The following is a 14,452-nucleotide window of genomic DNA, read 5'->3' on the forward strand; positions in this document are numbered from 1 at the left end:
TTAAAAAATTATTATTTGGCTTAACAAACATTAATTAATCCTACATATGCCAGGAGTTGAAATGCGGATCTTTGAGAAAATGGCTTTAATCTCAGGCTTTAACAATGTAACATTGTACTAACATTTTAATAATTTGCACAATTTTGGAAACTTCTTCAACTCGGTCATAATTTTGCAGCCAGTTTGTAAAGATTCACCGTTCCCTTCACAATGACTCAGCAATGGTGGGGAAAGAGAGGAACAAACCACAGCTCCATCTGTTGGCACCAGCCTCTCAAAGACCCACTTTGCAATTCTGAAGTTTGGAAAGAAAAATCTGCAATGCAGGTGCTGGAGATCTGATATAAAAGTAGAAGCTGCAGGAAAACAACAGCAGGTCAACGAGTAGCTGAACGAAGGCTAAGATTCACAGGATGTCAAAGCTCCTTGACGGAATGATTCACTTATTATTTCACTATTTGACCTGCTCAACAGTTTATAGCTTTTCCAATTTCTTTTCCCACTTCATTACATTCACTTTATGTGCTTCTGATCCAAGGTCAGCCAGTGGAATGATATATTATGGGGAGGCTTTGTGTCAGCTTGGCTCAGTCATTACATTCTTGCCTCTGGTTAGAAGATTATGACAGGATTTTGCTTATAGTTTTGGCTGGCACTCCAGTGTATTACTTGGGGGAGCCCTGCATTGTTGGAGCTGCCGTCTTTTGGACAAGATGTTAAACCATTCTGCCTGTTCCGATACAAAAAGAAACCCATTGCACTATTGAAAAAGAGAAGGGAGTTTTTCCTGGCCTACCATCCTCCAGATTATTGGGTCATTCATCTTATGGTTGTTATTGCAACCTAGCCATGTGCAAATTTGGCTGCCATGTTTGCCGATAAATGCACAGGAGCTACTCTTGACAGAAATTACAACAACAACTTGCATTTATGTAGTGTCTTACATGTGGGGCAGCACCTCAAAGCACTTTACAGTGGGGGAGATTGACACTGAGCTAGGGAGAAAAGGGAGGTAACCGTAGGCACAGTCAAAGAAAAAGGTTTTCAGATGCCATCTAAAGACAGGTAAGGAGGGGCGAGGCTGAGGGATTGAAGCAGAGAGTTCCAGAGCATAGTGGCTGAAAGCAAATGCAGACGAAACCCTCCTGCATGCATTTGTCACCTCTCGCTTGGATTACTTCAACGCATTTCTTGCCGGTCTACCCAGCTCCACCATTCACAAGATCCAGTTCATTAAAAACTCTGTCGCCCGCATACTGACCCGGACCAAACTCTGTACCCACATCTCACCAGTTCTGGACAGGCTCCACTGGCTCCCCATCACCAAACAGATCGACTTCAAAATCCTCACTCTCGTGTTCAAATCCATTCACTCCCTGGCACCTCCCTACTTCTCCAACCTCCTCACTCTCCAATTCACCACCCGGCACCTCCAATCGACTGGCACCGGTATCCTGCTCATTCCTCGTAGCCTCTGCCCCACCATCAGAGGTCGTGCTTTTAGCCACTATACCTCAAAACTCTGGAACACTCTCCCTCAATCGCTCCGCCTTGCCTCCTCTCTACTCTCTTTCAAGTCCCGCCTGAAGACCTTCCTCTTCGACCGTGCTTATGGCCACCTTCCCCCTCCCCAGCTCAGAGTCAGGCTCCACCACTGTTAAGCGCTCTGACACGCTACCATGCGTGGAGGATGCTATATAAGTGCAAGTTGTTGTTGTTGCTGTTGTTGAAAGCAGGGTGCAAATGGAGGAGCGGAGGGACAAGGAATATATAGAAGGTCAGAACCAACTAAATAAAGGAGGCAGTTGGTGGAGTGGGGTGTAAACAGATCCAGGAGATAGAAGGTAGTAGAGCATGAATTGATTTATAAGTGTGAGAAATCAATCCATTCTGGGAGTTAGTGGAGCTTGGTAAGGATTGGAGTGATGGGGGTGCGGAGCCTGGTATACGGGTGTCAATACAGATGGTGGAGTTTTGAATCGGTTGGATTTCATGGGCCTTTGCAAATTATTGCGAAGAGTTTTGAAGATGTTTTCAATGTGTGAAGATGCCATTAACATGCAAAAGTTTTTCTTCCAACAAAACAAATACAAATTTACATTTATAAAGCACCTCTCAGGTTGGGAAGACATCCTGAGGTGCTGGACAGTCCAAGATTTGCACTTGAGATAGTGGCACGGGCTGAAGGGGGCGGGAGGCGACGGGGTGAGAGGGGAAAATAATCAATCAACTAATTCACACAAAGAAACAAATAAATGTCAGATCACAGTAATTGTGTTGGAGATTCACTGTTTAAAATTATACCCTGCCCTAGTTTGTTTTCCAGATATATGTTTATATGCTTGGAATTTTTTCACTCCCAAATGACACTTTACGCCCACGTTCGCCTAGAAAAATACGTAATAATTACACTTTATAGGATATGCTGTGAAGCACTTTAAGGATGTTCTCCTGACCCGAAAGTCGTTGCATCAAATGCAAGGATTAATATTATTACATCGGGAGGAACTCATCTATGATAGAGATGGAACATCATCTCTTAAAACCACAGCAATCAATCGCCACAACATTCTCATCAAGTCAAACCCTCACTTCATGACACCCTTTCTGCAGACACTTGAAAGCAGCCTTGACAAAAATATAACCTGTCAGAGTGTCAGAGAGTTGGAATTATTTTTTGATAGATCTAAGACTGAAACAAACAGCAGCTCCTCCTGCTGGCATCAAGATTTCAAAGACTAACTTTGAAGTTCAGAAGTTCAAAAGAAGATAGGGTGGCTGACTCCTTCCCCCCCCCCCCCCCCCAATAAACTGTATTTAAATTCAGAAACGTGTGCACAAAAAGGTACAGTCAAAACATTTTTGCTTCTTCAAACAACTCGGTATTCTTCATTTCGTTCCACATTGAACATGGAGGTGACCATAGGCACGGCCGAAGAGATAGGTTTTAAAGACAGGATTTAGAGGGGTAACACAGACAAGTAGAGGGAGCATGTTCTAGAGGTTAAGGACATAGTAGCTAAAGGCTTGGCCACTGATGGTGGTGCAGAGGATGTAGGAGACATGCAGCAAGGTGAGCAGAGAGCTGGAGTCATATTTGAGTGAGCTAAGAAGGAAGCAGAGCTTGTTCTTTATGCGTACGGATGCCTAATGCATTTATTGGAAGATACTCTCAGATTCATGCAAAATAGTGATTGAAGATAGTGATCCTTGCATTTGCTGTAGCACCTTTCACACAGGATAGCATCTCAGAGCACATTCTCACCACCCTCTTGGTATAAGGATTCCTCCAAAACTCCCTTGTATATCTACTACTTATATTTAACCTTATTCAGGGTGATCAAAAATTTGTGATTTCTACCCTATTATCTAAAAACAAAACAAAAATATCATTATATCTTTAAGACGTTGTAATGGTATCATGACTTTTTGTAACCCTGTAGTTGTGCCTTATATTTGTGGCTATTGTATGTATTATATAGTTTGAGGCTGTAAATTGAAGACATTAGAGATGGTACGCTGCAAGGATAAATCCAAAGGTTTAAATTTGTCTTGTGGTAAGGGCCAGGAAGAGGGTCACTCTTAGCATTCAATGTGACGCAGATTCAGGAAATGAGTTAGTTGAAGTTCAGAGTGTTGACATTGCCTATAAAGTTGCCTGACCTGCATTAGCTTGTTGCAGGTCAGTGGGTTTTCTCCATCGAGACTCTAGTTTTAAGCTCTTAAATCCAGCGTGAACAAGGCACTAGAATCAAGAACTCCTTTTGCACCAGATGGACCAAAAAGCCACAGAGAATCAGTGTAGCATTGATGAGATGCTTCACACACAAAACAGGTGAACATCCCCAAAATGGAAAACATTCAACGGCTGCACGATTTTATTCATTCAAGTAATGACAATTGATTCTTCATGAATTTGTATAAGATTAAGGCACTGGTTTGGGAAGATGAAAAATGTCTGCATATTGCCATTTTAAGTGCAAAGCTGGCAAGAGCTGGAGCATCGGCAGGTTGCCTTACGTAGGCAAAAAAAAAGAAATCAATTTTGCCGAGTCACCACTTGAGCTGCCTTTATAAGGGAGAGGAGAGCGGTGACTCCGCATTGTTACAGGCCGCACAGCAGCAGTAGCAAGATGAGCTACAGATGGCAGCCTCTCAGCAGCTCTCCTGCACGGAGAGTGCACTCGCTCTCCTCCAGGACACTGACTCGAAACCCGGGATTCTCATCTGTGGATTTCAGCTCCCACAACGGCTCTGCATCATCCTTCAAGCGCAGTAGCCGGTCCACCTCCCGAGGATGCAGCCCAGCAGCTCACAGAGCCGTCAAGAGCATGGAGCTCTGTCATTCCAGTCTCTTCAATGAAGACTACAAAGTGCCCAGCATGAATGAGAAGGAGCAGATGCAGGGGCTCAATGACCGCTTCGCCGGCTACATCGACAAAGTGCGGTTCCTGGAGCAGCAGAACAAGGGCCTGGAGGCGGAAATAGTGGAACTGAGGCAGAAACAAACTTCCCAATCCAGTCTCGCGAGCATCTATGAACCAGAAATGGCAGATCTACGCAACTTGATCCAAGAAACCGAAAGCCAGAAGTTACAAATTATGCTGGATCACAATCACCTGGAGGAAGATCTGCAGCAGCTGAAGGGAAAGTATGAGGAAGAAGCCCGGGTTCGACACGAAACCGAAATACGAATTCAAAATCACAAGAAAGAGCGAGAAGACGCCCAACTGATTAAATCGGAGCTGGAGCGAAAAGCCCAGTCGCTTACGGATGAAATCGTGTTTCTCAAGAAAGGACATGAGGAGGAGGTGGTTGACTTGCTGGCTCAGATTCAAGCCTCGCTGGTCAGTGTTGATATGAGGGAGTTCGCCAAGCCTGATCTCAGTGAAGCTCTGAGGGAGATTCGAGCGCAAATGGAAGGATTCAGCAACTGCAACCCGCAACAGGCAGAGGAGTGGTACACAAACAGAGTGGCCAAGCTGAACGAGGCTGCGGAAATCAACAACGAAGTGATGCGCAGCACCAGGCAAGAGATCAATGAGTACCATCGGCAGCTCCAGTCCAAGAGCATAGAGCTGGAGACCGTGAGATGCAGGAAGGAGTCTTTGGAGAAACAGCTGAACGATTCTGAAGAGAGACAGGATGCAGAAGTGTCTCAATATCAGGTAATTCTTTCTTTTTTAAAAAAAATGATTGATTGAAATTTTCAGTAACTACATAATCTACAATAAAAAATGTCTTTTGCAGGATACCATCCAACAATTGGAAAATGAACTAAGAAATGCAAAGCGGGAGATGGCTCATCACCTGAGAGAGTACCAGGATCTACTTAATGTCAAAATGGCTTTAGATGTGGAGATTGCCTCCTACAGGTAGGATTAAGTATAACAAACACATTGATGTACAGTTTCTGATGTGACGCTTGCAGGAGTAAAACTCCTAATATGCATTCTAAAACCAAATTGACTTAAACCAGGCAAGATAAAATATATACAACAGTAAGTAAGCTATGAGTATGAAAATGGAATAATAAAAGTACTGTAGCCCTCAAAGTAATGAATAAAATAAAAGTAGTGTAACCTCTAATCTATTTTCTCTATTTGAAAACAATTTGTCAGTATACCAGATTGTCTCCTGGGAATAACTCTCATTATTCCTGGGAAACAATCTGACAAATTGTTTTCAAATAGTAAGGGAATAAATTAGATACAGTACAATACAAATTTACATTTATATAGGGTTTTCCACATTGAGAGGATATCCCAAGCAAGGGCACCTGAGCTGGGGGTGGGAGTTGAGGATGGTGGGGAAGGGTATGATGACCAAAAGTATGGTCAAAGCGGTAGGTCTTGAGATGAACCTTGAACAAGGTGAAGGAGGGAGCAAATTGGAGGGACTCTGGGATAGAGTTCCAGAGAGTGGGTGCAGAAAGGCCGAAAGCCCACATGCCAAAGGTGAGATGAGTAGAATGGGGGACATGACTCCAACTGGAGCTCGCTGGGTGAAAGGAGGGCCAGGTTGGTAAGGTTTGAGGATTAAAGTTTGAAGATGCAGGTTATAAATTCAGATATTTGATTTTCTTTTTAGCACGGATTTGCACTGCATCAATAGCATCAAGTTGTTAAAAAGACATTACCGCTATGTGCTCAGAGTTCTGGTTCTGGGTGGTATTTTGGCCTGTTTAGAAAGTGTCCATCAAAAGGTGCCCCAGAATAAGAGGCAGATGGAGTGAAGCTTCTGCAGCTTTCACCATTTTACTTTAATTGTGCTTCCAGCACTGTTGTTTAAGCAGAATGAACAAATTGGTTGCATAACAAATTGGGTGTGCAGTCCCATAGCATACTGGTTAGCACAAGCGAGAGGACTCTGGTTTGATCCCCGAGTGGGGCAAAACCTTCGCAAGTTTCCTTACACACTCCTGTTTTCCTGGCAGTAAGTAGGAACCCAGTAGTTGGCTGATTGGCTGATCACTTTCTGGGGGGAATAATCCCTCAAAAACAAAAATTGTTTATTCAATCCACGACTGTTTGTGGGATACTGCTGTGCGCAATTAGTTGCCGCATTTTGCCTACAAAATACAATCAATCCACGTTACGATATATTCTGTGAAGTGCTTTGAGACATCTCAATGACATGGTAAGGCTCTAAATCAAATGCAAGAATTATTATTGTAAACTGACGATGAAAACTGATTGAAATTTCTAAAATATCTAGATGAGGAGGGGTTAAAACTGCAGTATTCCTGAAGAATCTATGCCTATTTCTTTTGCACTTTTTCTTTTGCCAATTTCTTTTATGATCACGTAGAGTTAATCTAGCAGTCTGTCAGCTAGAGGTGGGACAAAACAGTTTCAAATTAGCAAGCAAAACCGCATGAAAGCAGTCTATTAACGTTGAAGCCTAGATATATTTTCTGACAGGTTCCCAGTCATTTCACAGGCACTCAGTGTGTGAAAACAAACTCCAGCAAATATTGACGTACCAATAGAGAGATGGGGAAGTAAAGATTTAAAAAAAATGTTTTGATACCCAAGAAGCAGAATTGTGCAAAGGTTACTGTTAAGTTTTAACACTGTCTTTTAGTCTGGGGTAAGGTGCACACCTCTGACCATACCTTACCCCAGATGCAGCTGAAACACTCGTCCATGCGTTCATCACTTGCTGACTTGACTTTTCAAATGCCCTTCCCAGCTCCTCCATCCACAAAATCCAGCTGATCCAAAACTCCACCATCCGCATACTCACCTGTACTAAACTCCGTAACCCCATCACATCAGTTCCAGCCAGACTCCACTCCTTATCGCCGAACGGATTGATTTCAAGATCTTCAAACTCAGGTCCCTTCATGCCCTGGCACCTCCCTACCTCTCTGTCCTTCATACTCCCCAACTCACTGCCCGCTGCCTCCGCTCGACTGGCTCCATCCAGCCTTCTGCATGTCCCTCGTGCCCTCCATTCCACCATCGGTGGCCACATTTTCAGCCATTATACCCCAAAACTCTGGAGCACTCTTCCTATCCCTCCACCTTGCCCCTTCCTTCCCCATCTTCAAATCGTGCCTGAAGACCTTCCTCTACGACCGTGCCTACGGTCACCTCCCACCTCGGCTTTGTGCTCCACCACTGTCACTGACGCTACCCTGTGTTAAGGGCGCTATATTAAATGCAAAATGTTGTTGTCGTACTAGGAGCACCCGCAATTTAAGCTGAATAAATGCTAGGGTATAGAGGAATTCAGAAAGAAATTAATTTTTATAACATCTGGATGGCAAAGGGTTAATACCGCAGGGTTTCAATGAAAATGTAAACGATTAAAACATTTTAAAAAATTAGCATCAGCACAGCCTGGATTAAATGGGGTTAATTTGACCAGGGTTCAGCCACTGAGACCAGTTCTGAGCTTTCTGCACTGTGTCTCAGCACAATGCAGTGATATTGACAGAGCTGACTCATCCTGCAGCAGGGAACTGCAGCAAAGGCTTTCTCATTAAACTCTGCTCAATATGCCAAGCGTGGCAGAGTCAGCAAGTAGCAAGTAGCTCCATGTTCCAAATGATAGGTTTTTTTTCCAAGTAAAGCAATTTGTGTTTTATTATAATCACAAATAATAATAATCCTTGCATTTGATACAGTGACTTATCGCGTTGTTGGAACATCTCAAAGCACTTCATAGAATATATTGTAAAATGTATTTTATGGGTGAAACACGGCAGCCAGTTGTGCACAACAGTGTTCCACAAACAATCGTAGATTGAGTGACCAAATTTGTTTTTTGAGGGAATATTACCCTCGGAAAGCAATCCGCCAATCGACTAACAATCGGGTTCCTACTTACCTCTAGTTAAACAGAGGTGGGTGAAGTAAGGAAACTTGCCTAAGGTTTTGCCCAGCCCAGCAATCAAATCCGGGTCTTCTCGATTGTGAGGCGAGTGAGCTAACCTCCTTTATTTTCCTCTTTTATTTTCCTGTTGTTAATATTCCAACTCAGGTTGGAAAAAAGGGGAAAATTAACAACAGGAAAATACAGTCTGTCTCCTGGTGAACTATCCTTGTAGCAAATATGGATGAGGTTATAAATTGCTGTTAAAGAAAATCTTTGACTTATAAAGAATTCAACCCTCATGTTTCCCATGAGAAGCTGTGTCAATATTGAGGGAAGGCTGGTTTAAATTGAATTTTTTTTAACCCAATGTCACAAAAATTTAAAGTGAAATTTCTCAAACATAATAGCACTCGTAAAATTAAATGTCTGGTTTGCGTTTTTACCATAATTCAAGCCTCCCCCAAATGTTTGTCTACCAATTGCTTTTGCTACCAGCCAAACCAGCAAACTATTTAGAATAGTGACTCCGCACGCTTATCCAGTGAGCAGCCAAATCAATTCAGACTGGAGGCAGACTCGTCCTGTATTAAGTTACTTGATCTCCGCTGGGATAACAGTGGGTCATTTACATAGATTTATACAGTATGGAAACAGGCCTTTCAGCCTAACCAGTTTGTACCCCACATGAGTCTCAGGAGTCTCCTTACTCCCTCCCATTCCCTTCTCTCTCATGTCTATATCTAGCTTCCTCTTAAAAGCATTTGAATTAACTTCTATCTCTGGGTTGGAGTAGGTAGGATCTCGGAGTGCTTGAATCAACCATTGCTCCTGATCGCTATCCATTGACCCCCTTTCTGAAAGTTATGTTCATGTGAGTAATTGGAAAAGATAGGATCAGACTTGACTATGATTCCCACTGCAGTCAAACACCCTACCAACACTCCCTGTCAAGACTAATGCACTAACAATAGTCATTGGACTGAGGACTGGAGAGTGACTTTTTTTTAAAAAAAGGCCTCACTATTCATGGTTTTGAGTTTATTTCTGATTTAATACATTTTTTCTGAATGTATTTCAATATTCATCATTGGGAATTCAATGCAAAACAATCTATCTGCAAATCTGGAGAAGATTATAAATGACCTTCATAACCTGAAAGGTGACCATGGCTTTTTAATTTTTTTTCTGACAAATATAATATAATTTAAGCTTACCTTCCTTGGAACTATATTCTCTCACTTCTAATTTAACAGGGTTCACTTTTACAATGTAAGTTAAATGTATTTTACAGCCCAAAATTCTATTTTCTTTTTTATATGAAGGAAACTCCTTGAAGGTGAGGAGACAAGATTTGGTTCCGCTACTTGTGACTTCACTCCTCCATCTCATACATATAAGCAGCCACAATTCTCTACACTGTCATCTTTCGTGCCAATTAAGACAAAGATGGCTCCGGAATACAAGTTTGTGGAAGAAATTGTAAGCGAAACAACAAAGGAGATTGATATGGCGGAGCTTGAAGCTATTTACACCAAAATAATGCCTGGCCTCATCTCTGTTGAAAAGTCTGAGGACGTGCAAACAAAGGAAGAGGACAAAGAAGAGGACACAAGTGAAGCAGGAAAAGAAGCCACAACAGAAGATGTTGAGGAAGAAGTTGAGGCTGAATCAAAAGAAGGTGAACGTGAAGAGACAATTGAAGAAAAAGAGGAATCCACAGCAGAAGTGGATGAGCAAACAAAGGAAGAAGACAAGAAAGAGGAAACAAGTGAGGCAGGAGAAGGAGCTACAAAAGAAGATGTTGAGGAGAAAAAGGCGGCTGAATCAAAAGAAGATGAACAAGAAGAAAAGAGTGAAGTGAAAGAGGAATCTGCGGCAGAGGTGGAAGAGCAAGCAAAGGAACAAGACAAGAAAGAGGACACGAGTGAGGCAGGAGAAGGGGCTACAAAAGAAGATGTTGAAGAGGACGTTGGGGTTCAATTAAAAGAAGATAAACAAGAAGAAAGGAGTGAAGTGAAAGTGGAATCCGCAGCAGAGGAGGACAAGCAAACAACAGAGGAAGTAGGCAAAAAGGACACAAGTGAAGCAGGAAAAGAAGTTACGAAAGAAGAGATTAAGGAGAAAAAGGCTGAATCCAAAGAGGGTGAACAAGGAGAAAGGAGTAAAGTAAAAGAGGAACCTGCAGCAGAGGGGGACAAGCAAACAAAGGAAGAAACCAAAAAGGACACAAGTGAGGCAGGAAAAGGAGCCACAAAAGAAGATACTGAGGAGAAAAAGGGGGCTGAATCAAAACAGGATGAACAAGAAGAGAAGAGTGAAGTGAAAGAGAAACCTGTGGCTGATGGGCAAGTCACTGAATCGCAAGAGGAGGCTAAAGGCGAAAAGGAAGTTGAAAAAGAAGTGATTATTCAGACAGAGCAAACTGATTCAGGAGATGCTGCAAAGCAGGATCAGGGTGAAGAGGTTTCGGCTGATCAAGACAAGAAACCAGAGGAGTCAACAAAAACAAAGAGCCAAGAAGACAAACCTGAATCTGTTAGTGAAGAAAAAGGCAAGGAAATTACAGATGAAAAGCAACCCGATAAACCAGTGGAGGAACCACAAGGTGGAGAAGGAACAGGTAAAGCTACAGCAGAAGTAAAGGGAACACAATCTGACCAACAGCCAAAGGTGGACAAAGAAGCAGTGAAAATGGAGGAAAAGGAAGTGGAGAAAGACAAAAAGAAAGAGGAGAGCAAAGACAGTGATGGAAAACACTGAAATCTTCAGAGGTAAAGAATGTTCAAAAGTCATAGATGTGACTGAAGCAAAGATACGGAGTGAGGCAGTCCATCCATTAAAAAACAGGATCTGAGATCATTACAAATTGTGCAGCTACACAAATGCAGAATTCTCAAAAACGATTTTGAAGCAACATTTAGACGCAAGACCAAAGAAAATGGCAGAAGGAAAATCTTCAGCTGCTCAAACTATATGATGAAAGAAGTAAGCAAAGATATACCATGGAGTCATTAAAATAGTAAGAAAAGCCAACGCTTTAATCAGCACTGAAAAAAGACCATCGATAGAACAGATAATTAAAAAAAAGCACGTTGAACATCAAAAAGATCAAAGCTACCAGAAAGTAAATCACAGAAATACACGGTGAAATAGATTGTCTTATTTGAATGCTACTGCCGCTTGAATACTTGCAGAATTAACCATCGCTGTGGGGGTGATTGACAATGTTTTTGAGTTGTGTAAAACTGTTTTGCCTTGTAGAAAACAGTCCACAAGAAAAAATACCATTGTCCTGTTAATTAAATACATGGTAATGTAAAAAGGTGGAGTCAGATGTTTAAGCTACTTGAACAGATTACTGGGAGGAAATGAATGCAATTAAAATGCACTGTTAAAGAACTTGGATGTGTTTCATTCTTTTTTTTGAAAAAAACTGGTCCATCTTTAATCTAACAATTGCATAATTGTACCACATAATAAATGTAGGGCATTGTGCCCCTTTAATCTTTAATCCTTGCAGAGTAAAATGCCCCTACTTTTCACTCTGCAAAGAGTTGACTCTTGCTGGGGATACGTTTCTATGGACCCTGGTCACATACTGGCATTGGGTGCAGCAAACCATTCCTGGGCAGAACCATCACCTACCACGACTGTCCTCGCCCAGTGTCCCCACCGTGCACCTCCCGGCACTATCTATTTTACCCTCATTGGGAGGAGGGCATTTTGAATGTTATTCACTTTCAAATTCTATCTGCACTCCTGTGCCTCAGCTGATCTCAGAGGCTTCGATTGGCCTCAGCACCACATGATAACAAGGAAAAAATAATGGCAGGACTTTCACAGAGGAATTTTTAATACATCCTGTGTAAGGGTAAATGGGTTGCTGTGTTATTTAAAATATAATTAGTACAGAGCACTATAAACCTTCTGTTCAATCTCTCTAGATCCAGCTCAAACACGTTGTCTGCTGCACCACCTTGTGGTGTCATTAGCTGAAGGTGAAAGTGGCAACTTGCATGAAGCAAAGAAGAAAAAGGGGTGGGGAGTTCATGTGCTTTGGTTGAGACGTTAAACTGAGATCTTGTAAATAGAATTGCTGGTTTTCCGGACAATCACTTAAATGCTAAACATGTTTTTTTGAAAAATGTCGATAGTAGCGGAATTAAAACCCTATTATGAAACCTTTTTGGCATAGCCTACACATCGACAATACAATTCTGAATATTTTCCATTCATGCTTAACAAGTGATAATCCACTTGATGGGTCTCCACTTACCCTTACTTTAAATAGTAAACACATCTTGCTTTATCAAAGATGCTTCCAGCTGTGCATTTCATATGAAAAATAATTATTTTAAATTGTTTCTTTTGAATTGAGAAACCATACCAGAGTTTCTTAAGTCTACTTATACAATGTGCTGCTCTATTAGGTTATAATCCAAAGGGTTTTTTTCTGTAATAAGTTTGATTGAGATTTCTGAGTCACAGGAGCTTTGAATTCATACATTGCCTTAAATTCTATTATTCCTTCTGCAAACAAGATTAATTCCCACATTTGTCAACGGGCATTCCCAGTTATGTCAACGGGCAGAACCAATCAAATTTTGAAGCACAGTAATTCTCTTTTTAAGAAAATATTTTTAAAAAAAGTTAGCCCAATTTATAGGGATATAGGACATGTTTTTTTGGCCTCTTTAATTTTGAATATCCAACTTTGATCAAGAACTCAGCTTCCACAAAATAAATCCATCATGAGTGAAAAGACAGTCTTTAGTGCCACCTACTGGCTAATTCTCTTTCGCTTGAGGCTTAAGTAATGGTGTGTAATAATAGTAGACCCAGTCGTTGTACACCACTTCTGATCAATTTCACTTAACAAACAGCTGACCCACAAGAAGGTTGAGCAGATGCAGTGGTTTGTTACACCAATATGATTAAAACAGGTTTCACAAGGCTGATAGAATGGCTCTGTGTAACTCAGCTGATACAATATAATAATAAAGATAATTCTTGCAATTGATATAACGCCTTTCACATTGGGAGGACATCTCAAAGCGCTTCACAGGATTAACTAGTGACATTTTGAATACCAATTTGTTCTGATTTAGCTGATCTGATTTAGGAATTGATTGTGATGTTACAATTGACTTTAGCGTTTTTGCATGAGTGAAAGGAATGAATAGAAAAATTCAATCAGGCTTCCCATTCCAAATGATCTGAACATTAAATAGCCAGGACATTATTAACATGCAGCTGCACATTATTCGGAAATACTAAATGTTTTCTCTGATTTCTTGCTGTCTCTTTTAAGAACCTATGCATTTAATACATATCTGTACCACACGCTATAAACCTCAAGATGTACAATCTGAATCGCTATCAATTTTCTACTGTAATCGCAGAAGTCCACAATTTAATTGTTATTGAATGGGCACCAGTGATGTTTTACTGTTGATATCTGCAGACTGGTTTATTGATAGTATAATGAATGACTCTTTCCGATGTGTACCATTCAACGCTAACACTGAGATGCACATTCAGAGCAAACCATCAATCAAAACGGTTACAAATTCAACGCTTGAGATGTACAGCAGATAGTCACTCCTTGTGGCATTGAATTGTTTCAATTAGATAGCACTATCAGCCATAGCACTGACAATTAATGACATCAATGGGCAGTATTGCTTAAAAGATCAATCAGCTACAATCTTTTGTCAGCCCACACGAGCATTTGAGCTCATAATTTAAGGTGGCACACCAGTGCAACAACGAGTGTTGTGGCACGAGCCTTCAGATTAAACATAATTTCATGGGCCGAATCTACCCGTTTCGGTTGTTCAGGTAGATGTAAAGTCTCTATGCCACTATTTTACTTATATTCCACTTATACTAATGATACATAACCTGAAATGGTCATTGCCACTTTAGCAGCACAACAGAATATACAGAATAGTATGTCTTATATCACATTTGTGATGCAACGGTATAGAAAAATAAGCAACCCAATAGCTCAGGCAGTCTGAACACGAGTTACACCTGCAGTTTCAAGCAGCCAGCAGCTCAGCTCTAGAATTTCCAAATGTCATTTCATCCTTCAATAACAGCACACCCCAAGCTCACAGCACAG

At 41.4% G+C, this 14,452-nt stretch overlaps 1 protein-coding gene across 1 annotated transcript; it reads left to right on the forward strand.

The window, feature by feature from the left end:
* The first annotated feature begins 4,120 nt into the window (after nt 1-4,120).
* On the forward strand, nt 4,121-11,724 carry LOC121849483 (neurofilament medium polypeptide-like). Its single transcript, XM_042336992.1, has 3 exons — nt 4,121-5,168; nt 5,251-5,375; nt 9,648-11,724. The coding sequence occupies exons 1-3, from the start codon at nt 4,134-4,136 to the stop codon at nt 11,083-11,085; spliced, it is 2,598 nt and encodes an 865-aa protein (XP_042192926.1). The 5' UTR covers nt 4,121-4,133; the 3' UTR covers nt 11,086-11,724.
* The last annotated feature ends 2,728 nt before the right edge of the window (nt 11,725-14,452 follow it).

This window comes from Callorhinchus milii, unplaced genomic scaffold, assembly GCF_018977255.1.
Source record: "Callorhinchus milii isolate IMCB2004 unplaced genomic scaffold, IMCB_Cmil_1.0 Scaffold7, whole genome shotgun sequence".
NCBI classification, from domain to species: domain Eukaryota; kingdom Metazoa; phylum Chordata; class Chondrichthyes; order Chimaeriformes; family Callorhinchidae; genus Callorhinchus; species Callorhinchus milii.